Source organism: Corylus avellana, chromosome 8 (assembly GCF_965113065.1).
Source record: "Corylus avellana chromosome 8, dhCorAvel1.hap1.2, whole genome shotgun sequence".
NCBI classification, from domain to species: Eukaryota; Viridiplantae; Streptophyta; class Magnoliopsida; order Fagales; family Betulaceae; genus Corylus; species Corylus avellana.
This window is the reverse complement of record NC_142497.1, coordinates 19,255,064-19,276,356: the sequence shown is the minus strand read 5'-3', so window position 1 is coordinate 19,276,356 and position 21,293 is coordinate 19,255,064. Positions and strand designations below refer to the sequence as shown.

The window sequence follows — 21,293 nt, the reverse complement described above, 5'->3', positions numbered from 1 at the left end:
AATAAACCACTTAGCGGGCCTCGGCAAGCCTCCACACTTTGCCACATCAGCGGTCACCAACCATCCGCTGACACTTCATGCAAAAATCTGTGCAGATAAGGGCAGTACAATATTATGGTGAAACCTAACCCATACAGCATTATACATATATGTTATATAAAACAGACCAGTAAAAGAAATATTTGTAGCATACGTGGTACCAACCACACCTTTCTGGCATCATTTTACCTAATCAAACGTTTAGAATTAGGCATGTCCCCACGTGAGGCCCATTTCCCTCATGCTTTCAGACCATGGAGTATTTAGAACATCCAGAACTTTGATGCAAAAAACCCTATTTCGTTGTAAACCACACTTGACAAGTTTAATTGGTTAGTTAGTCTGTCTGAGAACAATACAATTGACAAATCTGATTGATCACTGGGGCTTTCTCACAAAAATACTGGTACTAACAAGGTGTGGCATTAACTCTTGTGAAAATGGATCCCATACACCTGGCTCAGCTGAGCTAGAGTTGTTCACCTGATAATAAATGTATAACTAGCTACAGGGAAAAGAATGGATGGTTTTTTTTTTCCTCTTTTTTTTTTCTTTTTTGAGAAGTAAAACCATAGAATGGATGGTGTAACTTCACAATAATAATCAGAGAAAAACGCCCCTTCACTATTCTCCCATTGCAAAACAAACTGAAGTGCTCCTCCATGTCATTTCAAGACCTTGCAAAGGAGATTTTACAGAAAGGGTAGCATTTCTCATAAACAGAACATACACTATGCTTCCATTAGATAGATATGAATTAGTTCTAAGAGCCTCAAATGGAAGATGCTACAGAGATGAGATAACATGCACATGTGTCAACCAACTGCAACATTAACTAGATTAGAAGCTTATGTTTATCGCAAACATCATAACCCTGAATATGATATCAAAAGGCCCAGTAAAACCTCACCTGTTTTGCTTTCATGGCTTACTGTTTACTAAGCTATACAGACAACATATATTTTCCCAAAAGTGCTTCTTTTAAACCAAAGATCTACAGCAACTTTACAAAAAGAGATGAGTCATAAGCCTACAAAATTAGGAGTACAACCAAATTGAGAAGAGTCTTGAAGTATTATAGACAAGCAATAAGCAATATGTTAATCATATAATGTCAGTCACTACAATGGAGTGAAATTGTGTCAAACACAAAAAGTGAATAAATAATTGTTCAAGAAAATTTCAAATTTAAGTGGGGAAAGAATATCTAGGGCCAAAATACAATGATCAGAACCAATACACAATTGGTCCATTGCACAAGATAGTAAGCAGCCCGGTTTAACCCAAAAAGTAAATGATAAACAAATAAATAGCTCGCTAGGAAAGAGGAGCGCATACTACAGAAAGACAATTAAGGAAAAACTATGCAGAACAATCGAGGAGGAAAAAGACAAAGCAGACAACTGCTCCTATCAATCTCAACAGACTTCCTTTAAAGATAGTGGCTTTCATGAGATTTCTCTCTTAGGCCAGATTTTATAACACACTATAAAGGAATTGTGATTCTGTAACAAAGTCCCAAGTGGAAAATCATGCCAGAAATATTAAAATAAACAGTTTACGGCATAGCAGCATAAAAAAATAATAATAAATAAATAAATAAATTCAATCCGTAAACTATATCAACATTGTTGGCCACTACAACTAAACACAAAACAAATCAGGAGCATCAAGTAGAGGACGAACCAGAAAGCATCATCAAACTCCACTGTACATCAGAGCTCACTTCAGTTATTAAGATTAACCAAAGTTTAAAAACCACAGACGCAAGTGGCAACGACAATTTCCTTGCCACATCAGAGCCCTGCTCAGTTATTTGTTGGTAAATGGAGTAATCCATCTTAAAGTATATTTCTGCAGGAACCTTTCCTCTACCACTGCGACTCAAACAAGAGAGCCCTTACCATACCATTCTTGAATCAAATCAAGAGAACAATATAGAAACTAATTTCTCACAAGAATTACCATTACCAAACCAAAAAATAAATAAATAAATAAAAATAAAAATGTAAATTACTAAGAGAAACAGATCAATTGGGTAAAAACACTTTCATTCAATCTTAAAGCATATCAGTACTTACATCAGCTAAAACACATACTAAAAAGGGAAACCGATTAAAAATTAATAAGAAACCCTAACCCTAAAATTTTCCCCAATTTCACAAACGCTAGTACCGGCAGGCGTACAATTCAAGAGCTGGTAAACTTGGTGACCGCCTTTGTCCCCTCAGAGACGGCGTGCTTGGCCAACTCACCGGGCAGCACGAGACGCACGGCGGTCTGGATCTCCCGAGAGGTGATGGTAGGCTTCTTGTTGTAGCGGGCAAGCCTGGAGGATTCCTGGGCAAGCTTCTCGAAGATGTCGTTGATGAAGCTGTTCATGATGCCCATAGCCTTGCTGGAGATCCCAATGTCAGGGTGCACCTGCTTGAGCACCTTGAAGATGTAGATCTTGTACGTCTCCACGCTCTTCTTCGTCCTCTTCTTCTTCTTTTCTGTCGCGCCAGCTCCGCCTTCCTTCGGCAGCTTCTTCCCGGCCTTTGGCTTCTTCTCGGCCGGAGCCTTTTCCGCTACCGCGGACTTCTTCTCCTCGGCCGGTTTTTTCTCCGCTGGCTTCTTCTCGGCTTTGGGGGCCATTGGAAATTTCTCTTTTTTTCTCGTGAAACAAACACACACAGCGTCAGAGAGAGAATTGGTTGAGAAATGTGCGATGAGAAGATGTGAAGTTGGTGTTTCGTATTTATAAACGTGTAAGGTTGCTTTTGATTGGAGAATAAGAGTAGCCACAGATCGCTGACATGGCACAACTACGCCTGTTGATTTCACTCTGTTTGAAGTAGAAATCGGACGGTTCTGAGGACATGCGTCAACAGGTATATTGTTTATTTTTATTGGAGGAGAGGGAAAGGCACGGATCAATGACATGGCACGTTTTGACCGTTGGATTTTGTGGAATAGAGGTGGGAATCGGCGGTTCGGAGAGATGCGTGAAGAGCAGTTTGCGTGCGAAGTTGGGTGTTGACGTAGTGTGTTTCGATTTGGGGAATTTTTACAAATTTTGATGATTTAGAAGAATTTAAAATCGAATCTCATCTATAACCAAAATAATAATAATAATAATAAACAAAATAAATACTCATTTTTTTTTTTGATCAAAAATAAATACTCATTTATTAAACTAACAAAGCTTAAACAAAAATTGAGATTCGTTTATTAAATTATATAAACTTAGCTTGACTCTTATTGGCTCATATAAGCTTATAAAATTTTATTTTTATTATTTTTATAATAGTATTTTTAACTTTACAACAAAAACATCTTAAGTATTTAAAAAGATAAAAATGAATTTTCCTTATAATGTAATATATAACTTAATTATTATAATTATGAGTCATAAAATAAATATATATTCGTGTGTGTAGGCATAATGAATATATATACATGCTATAAGATAAACAATTAAACATATAAACTTGATATTAGATAATTCAATATTTGAGTTCATTTATCTAATGACTCAAATAATAAATCTAAACCATAATTAAATAACAAATAATTAGAATGAATTGTTCCAACAAAAAAAAAAAAATCACTACATTTACTAGATATATTATCTATAGAATAGTTCGTGAACAAGTTCGAGCAAATTATCTAACTCGATAATAAGCTTCTTTTTTTTTCTTTTTCTTTTTTCAAGTACATCTATTCAATCAAAAAAGATTACAACGAAAACAAAATACAAATACAAGTTAAACTGTAAAACCCAATCCAGACAAATCACTAGCACATCAATGAACTTGAAGGATACCAAAAAAGTGGAAGGCACTAGCCAATGCAACCGATTAAAGCCACGACGCTCTATGATGGATAGAACCATCTGGAGTAAGAAAACTCATAAAAACTTAAATCTTGATAAGTTTCCAAAGAAACCGTGAAGATTAAGTAGAAAAAGAATAATGGAAAAAGGGCTTCAGAAACACTAAGTCTAAAGCCCAACCAGTTCGGGTTATTTTTTAAAAACTCAATCGAGACAGACCACTATTACCTCAATGAACTTGAAAGAGACCAAACACGTGGAAAAAATATACCTTACACAAACACAGAGTCTGAACCCTAACCAAGGTTAAACAGAAAGCAACACAACAATAGAACATAATGAAAATACATGACAAAAGGCAAGAAAAAATTCTATGAGTCCAAAAAAAAACAAAAGCAACACCAGGAGTCGGAGATGTGGAGCAGCTCGTGTCAACGAGTAAGGGACACAGACCGAAGCTTATTGCCAGGGGATGTCGGGGAACGCCATAAGGGGTTGGTGGCAGTGTGAAGGGGTAGAGGAAGGTTGCACACGCTTCGCAGGACGCCCCACGCGTCGGCGTGTGGTGGTCAGATGATGGCATGGCTGATGGCGTCTAGAAGCTGAGTGGCCTAGGATCCTAGTGGAGTGGCGCTTTTGTGGGTATGGCTTCCTAAAATTTACAAATCTGATTTTAAAAAAAATCAAATCTAAAAACTTCAAAAAGTTTGTATATCCAGGGTTGAGGACGACGATATGATACTGAAACTAGGCAACTAACAGTAGAGAATGCGCTAATGGTGCTTTCGAACAAAAGATAAGACTTCAAAAGAGGCGGATAAGACCTCCAAAGAGATAGGGCATCTTAAGTGGCGGCAAGAAGGGGAGGGAGAAGTAAGGGGAAGTAGGGGAAAAGGGTGGGAAGAGAGAGCCATGAGTCCTTCCCCCCTAGGCTGCTGGAGATAAGGGGAAGGGTTTTTATCTTCTACTTTTGGAAGAGAGAGAAGAGAGCTATTTGACTCTTTCTATTTTTGTTAAAGATTGCTCGATAATAAGCTCAAAATTAGCTTATTTTCGAAAAAATTTAAATGAATGGAAATTGAACATTTAATATTCGGCTCAGCTCTCAAAAAAGATGAGAGGAGTTGGAGCCAATATGAGCATCTTATTAAGGAAGCTTGAAGAGTTCTAAATTGTTTACACAGATGAAAAGTTAATCATGTTAGACGACAGTCACGATACCTCAATGAGGCTGCCCACCGCCTTGAGAAAGAGGCACTTTCTCTCATCGTGGAAAAATGGTCTATTGAGGAAATTCTTCATTGTATTTTGAATACTATCTCTATAGAACGTTGTGCATAATATTAGTTTACTATTTATAATAATCGTTCTAAAAAAAAATAAAAAAATAATTTCAAAACATTTACACTTTTTATATCATATCATTTACTTTTTATTATTATTCAAATAAAAAATAATAATTACAAAATAAAACTTTTTTTCATTTTTCATTACAACAAATTCAAAATTTTTCCGGCAAACAAAAGCAAATGAGTTTGCAAAACAATATCTAGTAGTACTCATTAAATTGGTAGCCTTCAGTTGAATCCTTGATGCCAACTTGTTACGGACCCACTTGGTCGTGAGAATCATGAGTAGTGTGGAAAGGTACTAAGTCAATAGAGTTTTATTATAATTAAGATTATATATTATTAGGAGTCTTCAAGGATAAGCATGTTATCTTTCAAAGTCATCTGCTAAAAAACGAACAGTAGCGTATCATTTCAAGACAATCAAAACTCATGTAGCATATCATTTCAACAAACTCATTGGGCATAAATTGAAGAAACTTGAATTAGATTGAAGAACCATCATCAGCTTCCTTATCTCTATCGACTTGGTCTACGAGTTCGATGGATCCATTGACTTCCTTGCCACAACCGGGGGTTGGTGTTTGAGCATAAATTGAAGAAACTTGAATTAGATTGAAGAACCATCATCAGCTTCCTTATCTCTATCGACTTGGTCTACGGGTTCGATGGATCCATTGATTTCTTGCCACCACCGGGGGTTGATGTTTGAGCATAAATTGAAGAAACTTGAATTAGATTGAAGAACCATCATCAGCTTCCTTATCTCTATCAACTTAGTCTACGGGTTCGATGGATCCATTGACTTCCTTGCCACCACCGGGGGTTGGTGTTTATTAAATTGACAAAGAGAAGTGTAGATGAGTTCTTATTTTGAATCAATTCATTTGCCATGAGAGGCTTGAACAGGAATCGAATTTTGTTAAGAGATGGAGCTGAGAATCAAAAGCAAATTTAGTTAAGTGATGAGCCCAAATTCAAAAGGTTTACTTTTTTTCAAGTTTTGAATTTATAGCCTATCGAGTGAATCAAAACTACCAGTGAGGCAAAAATCCATTTTGTCCATCTTCGATTACTCTTTTACAGAGAATTTGGGAAAGACACAGAAAATTCATGTGCCAATTTTCATGAATATCAGTACTTACATCACCGAAAACACATACACAAGACATGGAAAGGAGAACGATATAGAAATTAAACAGAAACCCTAACCCTAACTTTTTTCCCCAAATCTGGATAAACCCTAATCCCACGAAACCCTAAGTGCAATTCAAGAGCTAGTAAACTTGGTGACCGCCTTGGTCCCCTCAGAGACGGCGTGCTTGGCCAACTCACCGGGCAGCACGAGACGAACGGCGGTCTGGATCTCCCGAGAGGTGATGGTAGGCTTCTTGTTGTAGCGAGCGAGTCTGGCGGCCTCCTGGGCGAGCTTCTCGAATATGTCGTTGATGAAGCTGTTCATGATGCCCATGGCCTTGCTGGAGATCCCGATGTCAGGGTGCACCTGCTTGAGCACCTTGAAGATGTAGATCTTGTACGTCTCCACGCTCTTCTTCGTCCTCTTCTTCTTCTTGTCTGTCGCGCCAGCTCCGCCTTCCTTCGGCAGCTTCTTCCCAGCCTTTGGCTTCTTCTCGGCCGGAGCCTTTTCCGCTACCGCGGACTTCTTCTCCTCGGCCGGTTTTTTCTCCGCTGGCTTCTTCTCGGCTTTGGGGGCCATTGGAAATTTCTCTTTTTTCTCGTGAAAAAAACACACACAGGGTCAGAGAGAGAATTGGTTGAGAAATGTGCGATGAGAAGAAGTGAAGTTGGTGTTTCGTATTTATAAACGGTTAAGGTTGCTTTTGATTGGAGAATAGGAGAAGCAACAGATCGCTGACATGGCACAACTACGCCTGTCGATTTCACTCTGTTTGAAGTAGAAATCGGACGGTTCTGAGGACATGCGTCAACAGGTATATGATTTATTTTTATTGGAGGAGAGGGAAAGGCACGGATCAATGACATGGCACATTTTGACCGTTGGATTTGGTGGAATAGAAGTGGAAATCGGCGGTTCGGAGAGATACGTGAAGAGCTGTTTGCGTGCGAAGTCGGGTGTTGACGTGGTGTGTTTCGATTTGTGGAATTTTTACGAATTTTGATGATTTAGAAGAATTTAAAATCGAATCTCATCTATAACCAAAATAATAATAATAATAATTTACACAAAATAAGGACAGAATTTTCCTTCAAACTGGGTTGGAGGAACTTCTTTTAACTCAGTCTATAAAAATGACATGTGGCTATTTTTTTAATAATATGTGAAATGTACATGAGTTTTTAATATTATTTATTTCAACTTTGTTTCTACTATTAAAAAACATATGTATCTCACATGTTCAAATGGCACATGTCATTTTTATAAACTGAGTTGAAGGAAGTTCATCCAACCCAGTTTGAAGGAAAACTCTGTATTTTTCAAAGTGATGCGAGTATTTATTTGTGGACAGTGTTTTCCTCCAAACTAGGTTGGAGGAACTTCCTTCAACCCAATCGATAAAAATGACATGTGTCTATTTTTTTAATAATATGTGAGATGCATATGAGTTTTTAATATTATTTATTTAAACTTTGTTCCTACTATTAAAAAGCATGTATATCTCACATGTTCAAATGACACATGTCATTTTTATAGACTGAGTTGGAGAAAGTTCCTTCAATCCAATTTGAAGAAAAACTCTGTCTTTTCAATGGAGAAACCTTTTTCAGGTCCTGCAGTAATTACAGCATCCAATATAGTATTGACACATTAGCAATACCACCTTATGGAATAGTAATAAAAAGCACTAGATTTTTAACCCTAAATCGACCAACAAAAAAAAACCATTTTCCTCTCTCACCCAATGGCCACATACAGAGACCATATTCGCCGGCCACTAGACACTGCCGCCGGCCACTACCCAACGTGATGGTTAGTATGATGATTGATAGATGCAGATTAGGAAAATCGTATATCCACAGTTGAAGCAACCAAGGAAGGTATACCAGAAAAATCATGCCAAATCAAGACAGGAGGAAGGGGGATAAGAGGTCACTATTCAGAAGATTTTACTGCTCCTTATGTTTAAGAAGAAAGAAGAAAGAAGAAAACCAAAACAAAATCCCCCAGCAAAGAAGGGAGTAAAAATCTGTAACTCAGACATTCATATTGAACAGAATAATAGACAAATTAATACAGAACTCATAACATTTCAGAGCACAATTCTCTTCTCTTATTAAAACTCAAATCAAATCAGAATTGAAGAACATGATTTGAATCGAAGAACATGCGTTGCTTTTCTCTGGTGGCCAACAAAAACCCAACATCACCGGCCACTGCCTAGCCACACTGAAATCCATGGTCAGGCCGTGACCCATGGCGGATTCTGTGGGTCACGGCCTGACCATGGATTCCGGCGACATTGGCCGATGGCTCTTTCTCTCAAGTGGATTCCGGCATGGCTGGATTAAGGATGGATTTGGTGTTTTACTCTTGGGGATGTAATCACGTGTTTTAATCTTTGTGTATTTTGGTGTGTTTAAGTGAGGTATGCAAAATGGGTGTTTTAAGGATGAATCTGATAGCAGGCTCTCTTTTCAATATAATTTCTAATAGGGATGAAAATGCGAGCGGTTAATAACCGCTCGCATCTGCTATCCACACTTATCTACAATCCGCTATTCGGATATGTAGATGCTGATGTGGATAGCAAAAACTAATATCCGCAAATGCGGATGCGTATAGCAGTTTTAAAGTATGTAGATACAGATATTATCAGCATCCTCATTCCTTTATACACACATATATTAATATTTTTTAATCTATGTTTGTCGGATTTATAATTTATGTTTCTTATATTTGCTGGATTTGTAATGTTTGTGATATGAATAATAATGTTCAACTATAAATAATATGTTTTTTTTTTGTATTTTTTTTTTTTTTTTGTATTTGTATTTGTATTTACTAGAAACAATAATTAGTGAATTTCAATTTCAAGGTCTAAAACGTTGATTACCTCAAATGTGGATAGCGAATAATATCCGCATTAACCACACAGATGTGCATAATAATCGCATGATGCGGATGTGGATATCAAAAACTATTATCCACATTTTCACCCCTACTTTATGATGTCTCTAAATCCAAATATTATGAATTAAACAATGTATTTTATGGAAGTTTATATGTCCCATTTTGGATAGAGTTGTAAATGAACAAAGTCACTCACGTATAAGCTTTGACTCGACTCATTTATTAAACGAACTAAGTTTAAACAAAAATTGAGATTCGTTTATTAAACGATCGAATTTATATAAACTTAGCTGGACTCTCATTGACTCATATAAGCTTGTAAAATTTTGTTTTTATAATAGTATTTTTAACTTTGTAACGACAACATGTTAAGTATTTAAAAAGATAAAAATAAATTTTCTTTGTAATGTAATATATAACTTAATTATTATAATTATAAGTCTTGATATAAATATATGTGTATTTGTATTGTGCGTATGAGTGAGTTTATATATATATATATATATATATGTGTGTGCGCGCGCGCGCGCCATACATAATGAATATATATACATGCTATAAGATAAACATATAAACTTGATATTAGATAATTCAATATTTGAGTTCATTTATCTAATGACTCAAATAATAAATCTAAACCATAATTAAATAACAAATAATTAGAATGAATTTTGCAACAAAAAAAAAAAAAAATCACGACATTTACTTTACATATTATCTATAGAATAGTTCGTGAACAAGTTCGAGCTCGTTCAAAAATAAATTAACAGATTTTGAACAAATTATATAACTCGATAATAAGCTTCTTTTTGTTTTTTGTAAGTACATCCATTCAATCAAAAAAATATTACAACGAAAACAGAATACAAATACAAGTTAAAGTGAAAAACCCAATTGAGACAAATCACTAGCACCTCAATGAACTCGAACGATACCAAAAAAGTGGAAGGCACTAACGAATGCAGCGGATTAAAGCCACGGCGTTATATGATGGATAAAACCATTTGGGATAAGAAAACCCATTAAAACTTAAATCTTGACAATTTTCCAAATAAACCATGAATATTAAGCAGAAAAAGAACAATGAGAAAAGGGCTTCACAGACACTAAGTCTAAGGACCAACCGGTTCGGGTTATTTTTTAAAAACTCAATCCAGACAAACCATTAGTACCTCAATTGTAACGACCCAAAACTAGCATTGGCCAGCATGACATGGTTACTGGCAATCTCCTCAAATAAACTAACTTGTAGTTAAATGAGGAATCGCCCCTTAAGCATTATCAAAATTAATGCATAAGAAGGTAAAATAAATTTGAGAAACTATTAACACTACTTGGACAAATATATTTCTTGAAATTAAAGACATGAAGCAAGTAATGATAATGCAAAGCAAACCTATAACAGTATGAGAATCCTAACTTAAGTCCGTAGTGGCATGTTCCTTATAACAGCGTAAATCTAACACTCATAATTAGGTATATTTGAACTGAGAAGCTTTTAAAGCGGCGGATGTGGATACTCACTCTCCTCGTGTAGCTCCAACCTCTGCAACCTCAAATGCCTCAAACGTGAAAGCCCTCTCATTCCAAACCCAGAATTGAAAATGAAGCTCACTCGTCCTCATCGACCCCTCACAAATTCCACCATCTATCCAAAACCAAGAAGCCTCTGTACCTCCAAATTCACCTCCCAAGATAATGACGAAAACGACTCGCACTTCGTGTCGATCCTCGGAGACATCGTGCGAGGAAACCAGAGCTGGAAAGTCGCGCTCAACAACACCTACATTTCGAGCACGTTGAGGCCCGACCACGTCGAGAAGGTCCTGATCCAAACCCTGGACGACTCCAGGTTGGCCCTCAGGTTCTTCAATTTCTTGGGTTTGCACCAGAAGTTCAACCACTCGCCGACGTCGTTTTGCATTCTGATCCACGGTCTGGTCCAGTCCAATCTCTTTTGGCCGGCGTCTTCGCTTATGCAAACGCTTTTTCTTCGTGGGTTAGACCCAAAAGAGGTTTTTGAACATTTTTTGATTTCTTATAAGAAATTTAATTTTGCTTCGAGTTTGGGTTTTGATTTGTTAATTCAGAATTATGTGCAAAATAAAAGATTCTTCGATGGTGTATTGGTTGTGAAGCTCATGAAAGAGAATAAGCTGTTGCCTGAAGTTAGAACTTGGAGTGCCCTTTTGAACGGGCTAGTGAGAATTAGGCAATTTGATGTAGTTTTACAATTGTTTGATGGGTTTGTGAATGCGGGTCTTAGGCCCGATGTTTATATGTACACCGTGGTGGTTCGGAGTTTGTGTGAATTGAAAGATTTTCTTAGAGCTGAGGAAATGATTCGGCGGGCGGAGTTGAATGGATGTGATACGAGTGTTGTGATGTATAATGTGTTGATTCATGGGCTCTGCAAAAGCCGAAAGGCTTGGGAGGCTGTTGAGATTAAGAATTCATTAAGCAGAAAGGGATTGAAATCGGATGTGGTTACATATTGTACATTAGTACTTGGTTTGTGCAAAGTGCAAGAATTCATGGCCGGGATGGAGTTGATTGATGAAATGATTGAGTTGGGGTTTGCTCCAAGTGAAGCTGCTGTTTCTGGAGTTGTGGAAGGATTGAGGAGGAGCGATAGAATTGAAGAGGCTTATAATGTAGTAAATAGGGTGGAGAGAGTGGGGGTGTTGCCTAGCTTGTTTGTTTACAATGCATTGATCAATTCTTTGTGCAAAGAAGGGAAATTGGACGAAGCAGAGTTACTTTTTAATAACATGGGCAAGAAGGGTTTGTTTCCAAATGATATCACTTACTCTATTTTGATTGATTCATTTTGCAGAAGAGGGAATTTAGGTATTGCATATTGTTATTTTGGTAAAATGTCAGAAGCAGGGATAATAGCTACTGTGTATCCCTACAATTCTTTGATAAATGGGCAATGCAAGTTTGGGAAATTGAGTGAAGCAGAGTTTCTCTTTAATCAGATGATTGATAAAGGATTAGTGCCAACGGTTGCAACCTGTACATCATTGATAAGTGGATACTGCAGAGAAGGAGAACTGCACAAGGCATTTAGGCTATATCATGAGATGACTGGGAAGGGCATTGTGCCGAATACTTACACCTTTACTGCACTTATTTCTGGTCTCTGTAGTGCTAAAATGATGGGTGAAGCAAGTAAATTGTTTGATGAAATGGTTGAGCGAAACATTCTGCCAAATGAGGTGACCTATAATGTTATGATAGAGGGTCACTGTATGAATGGTAACACAGTCAGAGCCTTTGAATTGCTCGATGAAATGGTTGAGAAGGGTCTTGAACCAGACACGTATACATATAGGCCTTTAATTAGTGGTCTTTGTTCTTTGGGTAGAGTTTCTGAAGCCAAAGAATTGATAGACGACCTTCACAAAGAGCATCGTAAGTTAAATGTGATGTGTTATAGTGCACTTGTACATGGTTACTGCAAGGAGGGGAAAATGAAGGATGCATTGAGTGCTTGTCGTCAGATGGTTGAAAGAGGAGTAGACATGGATCTTGTGTGTTATACGGTACTCATTTGTGGAACTCTAAAGCAGCATGATACGAGAACATTATTTGGTCTCTTGAAGGAGATTCACGATCAAGAACTGAAGCCCGATGAAGTTATATATACTAGTATGATAGATGCATACAGCAAAGCAGGAAATCTTAAGAAGGCGTTTGGGATATGGGATATGATGGCTTCTGAGGGATGCATTCCTAATGTGGTGACATATACTGCCTTGATAAATGGCTTATGTAAGGCAGGAAATATGGATAAAGCTGAGCTTCTTTTAAAAGAAATGCTAGTTGGCAATGACCTTCCCAATCAAATCACATATGGTTGTTTCCTTGACTACCTTACAAAGGATGGAAATATGGAGGAAGCTGTACAGCTGCACGATACAATGCTTAAAGGGTTTCTAGCAAACACTGTGACGTATAATATACTTATCCGGGGTTTCTGCAAATTGGGTAAGATTCAGGAAGCCACCAAGCTCCTTGTTGGAATGACTGACAACGGTATCTTTCCAGATTGTATTACCTATTCGACTTTTATCTATGAGCACTGTAGAAGCGGTAATTTACAGGAAGCTATTAAGTTGTGGATCACCATGCTAAATAAGGGTCTAAAGCCTGATACATTAGCATATAATTTTATGATTTATGGTTGCTGCGTTACTGGAGAACTCACCAAGGCATTTGAATTACGTGATGACATGATAAGAAGGGGGGTGACGCCAAATCGGGTCACATATAATTCTCTTATTCATGGAACTTGCTTAAAAAGTCCAGTTCAGTCTACCTAGATATGTTGGAGAATAATTTGTCATACTTGTTGAAGTAGGTCAATAGTCTCTGCGACATTTTACCAGTGTCTTTCTATTTGCTGTAGAAGAATCATGGTTGTTGATGATTACAGTTTTTACCAATCTAACAATCTGCATTGCCAGTTAAAGATGACTAGATTCTTTTCTGTATGCAAGTAAATTTGTAACTAGGAGGTGAAGGAGAGGGAATGTGCCATGTAAATTGAGGATGAAGGGAATCTTTAACTGATTGTTTGTCTGTTAACAACAGACTCTTGTAAGCACTTTTTTGAAGAAAATGAAATTGATGCTGTCGTAATAATAGTCTGTGTTACAATGGAAATTTGCTCCCTTTGGTTGAGTTGGCCTCTGAGAATCTGTCAATAGTCATTTTTTTGTGTGGTCTGTTGATGTTTCCTTTGCATATTTCTGAGGAGTATGTCGTGTTGTAAAAATTTGCAGTCTATAAAAAAAATGGTGGATAGAGGACATTTTTCTCTACTGTTCAGCTGCATTCTTGTTTCTTGCCAGAGCATTAAATGTCAGAGGATTTTTCTCTTTTTTGTTTTTTTTTGGTTGCATTTAGTGTGTTGGATTAAAGCTCTATGATGATCCTTCATCTTTGAAAGTAGGATTCTCTCGAGCGCAAAATAGACTGAAAAATATTCAGTTTATGGCTATAATTTTTTTTTAGAAATCATAGAGCTACAAATAAGGAGTGGCTGGCCACCCCATCACCTCCAAGGGCTAACCTATTATTATTATTTTTTTAGTCTGGCCACCCATCCTTTTTTTTTATTATTATTATTTTAGTTTTTATTTATTTTTTAAGTATTAATTATTATCATTATTTTTATTTTTATTTTTTATTGGAAGGACATGTCTATGAACTGGATAATGAATTAAAGAGGATCCGAATCCTCATCTCTCTGTTGGTGAGAAGTGAGAAGAAGGAATTTACCTTCAGTTCAAATTATCACTTCAAATTGCACCATGATATTGACAATCCAAAAAGTCCAGCTTTAGGTCTTATGTTGAATAAAAAAAATACACCAAGGTTGACTTATTTTTTCTTTCTGCAAAGTTAAATTCTTAAAATCTGAATTCAAGTTGTCCCAAGGCAATCTGCACTAAAAAAGGTTCAAATATGGGGCTTGTGCAGTAGTGCATAGCGGATGCTAACTAGCGTCAAGGGCTATGCAATTTGCCGCTGCAATAAGGCCTAGTATATAATAAAAGGCTCCAAATAAATACCTTTTATATAAATTTGTTAAAAAAAAAAGTTAAAAAGAAAGAAATTAAAAGGCCTAAACAAAAATAAAATAATGCCTTCAATATTAAATTTGTTAAAAATAAAAAATAAAAGGTGGAAAAGAAAGTAAAAGGCCTCACCAAAAATAAAATATTAAGTCATTTGAAAAAAATTTAGATAGGCAAATAAAAATCCTTGGACAAAGATAAAGCTCAAACAAGGAATAAACTGTTAGATCTGTGAATGTCAACAAGGAATAAACTGGCAAAGTTCAGACAATCCAAAGGACAAAGATAAAGCTCAAACAAGTTTCTCAGGTCTATTTAATAACAAATCTTGCTCGAGTTACAAACCAACCAGACCAGCAATATAAATAGCCCTGTATCATAGTCACCTCCTGCAAGGCTAAAAGGGTCAAAAGTCCACTTCAGAGTCTTAAAAACAAACCAGAAGTGCTTTTCTATTCCCAGATGATACACCTTTAGCATGTAGACATAACAACTACAATGAGACACTCATTGCTTCAGTTCCACACAACAAATCATAAGATATTAATTGGATCACTGAAACTTTGTTTTAGGACAAACTGTAAGGTAAAACTTCAACAACAAACCAATATCATAACTCAGTCAGGTTCACAGGCCCACAAACTATTAACATTTCACTTAAGAGTAAAACCGAGAGCATAGCCAAATCGTCGTGCAAGACTGGGAACTGGGAGATATCTCAGTTGGCACGGCTTTTGAAAACATCAAGACCCATCTCAGTTGGATCAGTCACCTGCAGCTCTATTTGAATTCCATCCAGTTCTCTCTTGAACCTGTCCTTGGAGCTTGCATAGATCATCTTGCTCCTCACCCTTGCAGTATCAGGAGACCTAAGTAAACAGTAAACATGAACAGAACAGCAAATGATTCAAGAGGATAGGTTTAAATTAAAAAACAAAATGAAAAACCAAACAACGAACTTGTAGCATGTAATATTACCATGCAATAAAGAAAATCCTGCTCTTCTGGCAGTTCTCTTCAGTCACAAAGTCAAAATCATACACAGCATATCGACACTCATCAGCTGGAAGGCTTGCAGCGAAATCTTCGTAGCTTTGAATTGGCTCAGCAACTTTTTCCACCACCACCTGCTTTGACTTCTCTTCAATCTTAAATACAATGAAGCGGTATGTTCTTTTAGCCTTCAACTCCAGAAACTTCAGCTTGCAGTCATCATGCACAGCCATACCTGATGCCGCATTTGCCTGTATATAGAATGAAAATAAAATGTACATTAAAATAAAATACTAAATTGAAAGAGACCATACAGCAGGAGCAATCATGGATCAACATTTCCAAAAGGCTCTTCTCTATGTTTTGTAATATAGGCATATACTGGAGTGCATAACATTTAAAGTTACGCCTTTCTGATAATATGAAATAATGCACATGGGTTTTTTGTTCTTTTTTTGGGAGATATAGAGATTGGATTAGGTTGTTCATTCCAAAAATCTTGTCTTCCCTCCATAGTTAATGGGGCAAAATCACAATATCAATGCTGCAATCTGGTTGAACTGGAACGACCTAACTGAGTTCTTTTCCAGATGATCATATTGGAGTTCCAAATGCTAGATTAAATCTTCAACATCCCTGGTCTCCCGAGAGTTTTACTGCTACAGATATATTGATGAAAAAAATTCATAACACCCTCTTATGCGAAAGCAGACATCTTGAGCCATGGGAATGAATACAAATTTTATCCTCATGTGCAAACTAGCCATTGAGCCTCTAGATGAGCAGGAGGCCAATAGATTTCCTCAATGTAAAGTCAGATTGCCAACATTGATCATGTCAAAAAAGTCAAAAAATTAGAGGATAAGCATATCATTGTTTCAAAAATGAGACAGTGGCTGAGGTAGAAAAACTTTCAGCAGCCATAGTCCATCAACAGCAGCTAACAATCAATCAACAACACAAACTATATTGGGTAAAGTTAGGGGTCTTCTACTGTTAAAAGGGCAGTGTGAACAGTAACAGTGCACCAAAAGAGAGAGAGAGAACACTCCAGGCATTCACATGCCATTAATTGGAATTCACATGTTGGTGCTACATATGAAAATTCTAAGTGGTCAAAACTAATACATTTTAAAGTAAATTCTAAAGACAGCAAATTGACTTTCATCCCATGGCCGCATCAGGTGGTTATGAATCCATATAATAATCAAAAGGTCAATGCAAAGAGAAGCACTCGGAAAAGGCATTTGCCTAATTTTCTGAATTTTAACCCCCACCCCCTCTTTTTCCGGAATAAAAAAAAAAGAAAAGAAAGAAAAGAAAAGCTTTTAATGGGCAAGTCCCAAGGGGTAGAACAAACAACATGCACAAATGTCAGCGTACAACTAAATCAGTCTTCCAATTCTAATAATAGAGGAATGATGATGTTGTTAACAATCAAAGGGATCTTGGAATTACAACGCTTACAATTTATGACATGAAACAGAAACCATATGCAATTTAATTCACAAATACCACTAAAAATAGCACATGGTTCTTTTACATAAGACATGCCAAAATTACCGACCCCATCAGGATTCATAAAACAAACACCTAATATCAACAAGATATAATAACAGACAATCCATAACCCACCCACCCCAAATGCAAAGAAATGCAGTCAATCAAAAACCAATTGTAAACTAAGAGCATCTATTCGTGGATTGAAACTAAATCACACCCACAACAGCATGCGCCACGAGGATGATCTAACTAATGCACAACCTTTTCATATTCGTCCATTCTCTACAAAATCAAAACATTGCAGCAAACACTAATAGCACTTATTTTTAAGGGTAATGATACCACAATTTAAGGAAGTCCAACCCACAAATAAATCAAGCGGCAGGATCAACCAAAAGATCCACTAAACCAACAACCCAAATGTGAAAAAATTGGTTCTCTTCCTAACGTACATCAGACACTCACTGCATCAAACCCAGTAGTTAATCGTACGGTAACTACCCAACAACTTCACATATCATAATCGACACCGAAATTCCAATATCAAAAGAAAACCCACATCAGATCCATAGTAGTAGAGCCCAAAACAAGCACATCGACGGTCAGTCAAACATCACAGATCAAGCACAAAAAGCAGAGAACAAAGAAAACATAGTTCAAAGAGAGTTACCATGGCTAAGGATCGAGGGCTCTTAAGACAGAAATGGGTGCAGAAAATCTAGTGCAAACGAGAAATGGGGATGAATCTGCGTGGGTAGAGACTAGAGAGAGAGATAAAGATTGGACTATATGAGACTCTCACGCGAAGAAAATACTTTTTCACTTTCTCTTCTCTTTCTGAACAATTCAGACCTGGGTATTCGGTGGCTCCACTCCCCTCTAAATATCAATGATGGTGGTCATGCGTGACAACAGGCAGAAGCCAGAAAGTATGTCTGTCCAATGAGGAAGCGACGCGTCTGATGAAACTGGAATGACGGTTTTGCCCTGCCAGTGACGTTGCTTTCTTGGTCGGTCTTCTCATCGTATGGATGACAGCTGGGCTTTGGCCCAGTAAAGCTATTGCTTCTGGCCCATACTTTTTGCCCTTTGTTTTCCTGGCCCATGTCTTTTGAGCCAGGAGTTCCCTTTTCTTCTCTCACTCCTCGAGTTTTGTAAAAACATTTTAGGAATAAATATATTTTGGCCCCTCAAGGGCCTCAACTAACAGGTTATTTATTATTTTATCTTATAAATTGACAGTTGTTACATTTAGATACATCAAACAAACTATAATTTTATTGCAATTAAACCATTTTTCTTTCATTCTTTCAAAAATACTCATATTTCTTAAAAATAAATTAAAAAAAAAAATTTCAATTAAAAAAACTAAAATAAAAAATCATAATTTCATGCAAATTATTTTTATATTAATCAAACCTTACTTATGTATTTTAGTATTTAATCAATTTTTTTTTAAATTCATTTTTTTTAAGAAAATATGGGTATTTTTTTTTAAAAAAAAAACAAAAAAGTAGTTTAATTGTAACAAAATTATAGTTTGATTTATCTAAGTGTCATACATGTTAAGGGGGTTTAACGGTGTTTGGAATTGTTTGAGGGCCCTAAGAATGCTTTTAACATTTAAAAAGTCTGTTTGAAGAAAAAAGTATTCGTTTGGTAAAAAAAATTTTAAGCGCTTTTAAGGGTTCAAAAAGCCTAAAAATAGCCAAAACACACTTTTGACAAAAATTAAGCTTTTGTCCAAAAGTTCTTTTTGACTTAAAAGTTCTGTTTCTTAAACACAATATCAAACAGGCTCTAAGTATATTTAACCCAATATTTTAGATTTTTTTTTTTTAAAAAAAAAATATGTTAGCAAAATCATTATTTTGTCGTATAATTTATTTCCCCCCACATATGTTGGCCTTTATTGTCTAGCAACCTTGCCTTAACCACAAGGGTCATATGGCAATTGGCAACTCTACATCAACCACCAAAACTGTCTAGCAACACTGTAGTGGTCGCGAGGACCTAATTGTAATGTGAATTAAATTTGGTGAAGTAAAAAAAAAAAAAATCATATATGCTATTTTTTTGTTCAACAATCTAGATTTTCAAATATTTTATGTGAAAGAAATAGAGAATAAAGTTAAATATGAGAGGTTAAAAAACACTAGAAGACATAAGGTCTTAGCCCTTAAAATCTAGAAATGACATTTATAAAAGCCTTTTTTTGCTTTGATGGGAAGATGGAAAGATTAGAAGAAAAAAAAAAAAGAAAATTACTTGACATTCTTTTACTTGGTTTTTTATTGACACGACATTTAAAGTTGTTTCTTATGGATTTGGCAAATGTGTTGTAAAAAAATTATACTACCGTGATTCAACTGTAGATTTGTTCTTAAATGGTAGTTTAATTGGTTAAAGATCACGTCTCAGGAAGTAAACGTTACTAGATTGAATTCTTCATTTATTTCTCCTTGTATGGACATATTAAAAAAAAAAGGGTTAAATATTTTTTTTGCCCCTTGTGTTTTAACAATTTTATTTTTTGTCTTATCAGTTTTCGTTTTTATTACAACTAGCACATCGATTGTGGATAAAGACAGAGACGATACATCCGTCTAACTTCTATTCAAAATTTGACAGAAATCTACACTAGCACCCCTAAAAACTAGATACCTGTTCATATATCTAATTAAAAAATAAATAAAAAAATAAAAAGATTAAAAATCCTTTAATTTTTTTTTTAAAGGCTAGCCACCCCCATTTTGCCCTAAGGGGTGGCCAGCCACCTCGGCCTATTTGGGGGTGGCCAAAAGCACCCCAAGGCTGTTGGGGCTGGTTCAATCACCCCCGTTTGGCCTGGGGTGGTTTCAGCCACCCCAAAAGGCCAATGAAAAAAAAAAAAAAAAAAAAAAAGAAGAAGTAGAGTTGGCTCTTGGGGGTGGCCAAAACCACTCCAGGCCAAACCACCCCTAATAGCCTTGGGGGGTGGTTTCGGCCACCCCCATTTTGCAACTTGGAGATGGCCGGACACTCCTTAGGGTAAAATGGGGTTTTTAATCATTTTAATTTTAATTTTTTAAATTTTAATTATATATATGGACACGTGTCGCATCTTTAAGGGCGCTGACGTGAATTTACGTCAAATTTTGGATGAAAGTTAAACGGAAATACTATCTCCGTCTAACTTGTTAAAATAACCGAGGTACCAAATGTGATAAAAAACGAAAACTGAAGGGGAAAAAAAAAAAAGTTGTTAAAATACAAGGGACAACAAATTATTTAACCAAAAAAAAAAAAAAAAAACTACAAATTTAACTGGGTAAATAATATAACCTGTCAAAAATAGAAAATTCCTAGGTTTTTTTTTTTTTTTTTTTTTTTTTTTTTTCAAAATTTTACTCCTTGGTTTAATCAAAATCCCAATAAAATTCCTACCGTTAGATTTTTGTAACATCTATTAGTCCAAATCAAAATGCACCGTTTTGCTATGCTAGCATAATAATTTTTATTAATTTAATTTAAAAATTGAAGAGGTGGCCAATAGTGGAGTTGCCACCCCCCCGACCCCTATGGGATGGCATCAAGCCACCCCAAGGGTGGGCATTGTAAAGTAGAGTATATGAATGAATGCATTAATGGTAAACATGAAAGTTAGAGAATGGAAGGCAAAGAATGCAGAAAAGTATGTGATTACCAATCATGTCTGTTGATGACAGTTTTCCGAGAGGTGACGTGGCATGAACCCTATGAGTGTTGTGATATCCGAAGAATCGTTTGCCTACAAAATAGCAGAGAATAGGATCAGAGTTGCCGGTGGTTGACGACAGGGGTAGCTCCGATGCCTAAGTCAATGATTGTATTTGGGAGAATATATGAACTTAAATGTTTTAAACAAGCGAGAATTGAGAATACTCCAATTTCAGGTAGCCCAAAAAAATGAAATGGGACTTCCCTTTTATAGG

General features: G+C 36.3%; 4 protein-coding genes across 4 annotated transcripts; 1 reads left to right on the top strand and 3 right to left on the bottom strand.

Annotated features, from left to right (window-relative positions):
• Positions 1–2,073: 2,073 nt before the first annotated feature.
• Positions 2,074–2,752, bottom strand: LOC132163469 (putative histone H2B.1). Its single transcript, XM_059573768.2, has one exon. It carries the CDS (start codon positions 2,674–2,676, stop codon positions 2,230–2,232), a length of 447 nt encoding a protein of 148 aa, XP_059429751.2. The 5' UTR covers positions 2,677–2,752; the 3' UTR covers positions 2,074–2,229.
• Positions 2,753–6,246: 3,494 nt separating this feature from the next.
• Positions 6,247–6,999, bottom strand: LOC148584236 (histone H2B). The gene has a single exon (XM_088518936.1). The coding sequence runs from the start codon at positions 6,920–6,922 to the stop codon at positions 6,476–6,478; it is 447 nt and encodes a 148-aa protein (XP_088375062.1). The 5' UTR covers positions 6,923–6,999; the 3' UTR covers positions 6,247–6,475.
• A 3,754-nt stretch (positions 7,000–10,753) lies between these two features.
• LOC132163460 (Pentatricopeptide repeat (PPR) superfamily protein) lies at positions 10,754–14,002 on the top strand. The gene has a single exon (XM_059573759.2). The coding sequence runs from the start codon at positions 10,861–10,863 to the stop codon at positions 13,582–13,584; it is 2,724 nt and encodes a 907-aa protein (XP_059429742.2). The 5' UTR covers positions 10,754–10,860; the 3' UTR covers positions 13,585–14,002.
• Positions 14,003–15,130: 1,128 nt separating this feature from the next.
• Positions 15,131–18,204, bottom strand: LOC132163465 (actin-depolymerizing factor 2). Its single transcript, XM_059573765.2, has 3 exons — positions 18,011–18,204; positions 15,823–16,088; positions 15,131–15,713 (listed from the first exon to the last, which is right to left on the bottom strand). The coding sequence occupies exons 1-3, from the start codon at positions 18,011–18,013 to the stop codon at positions 15,563–15,565; spliced, it is 420 nt and encodes a 139-aa protein (XP_059429748.1). The 5' UTR covers positions 18,014–18,204; the 3' UTR covers positions 15,131–15,562.
• Between the last annotated feature and the right edge of the window lie 3,089 nt (positions 18,205–21,293).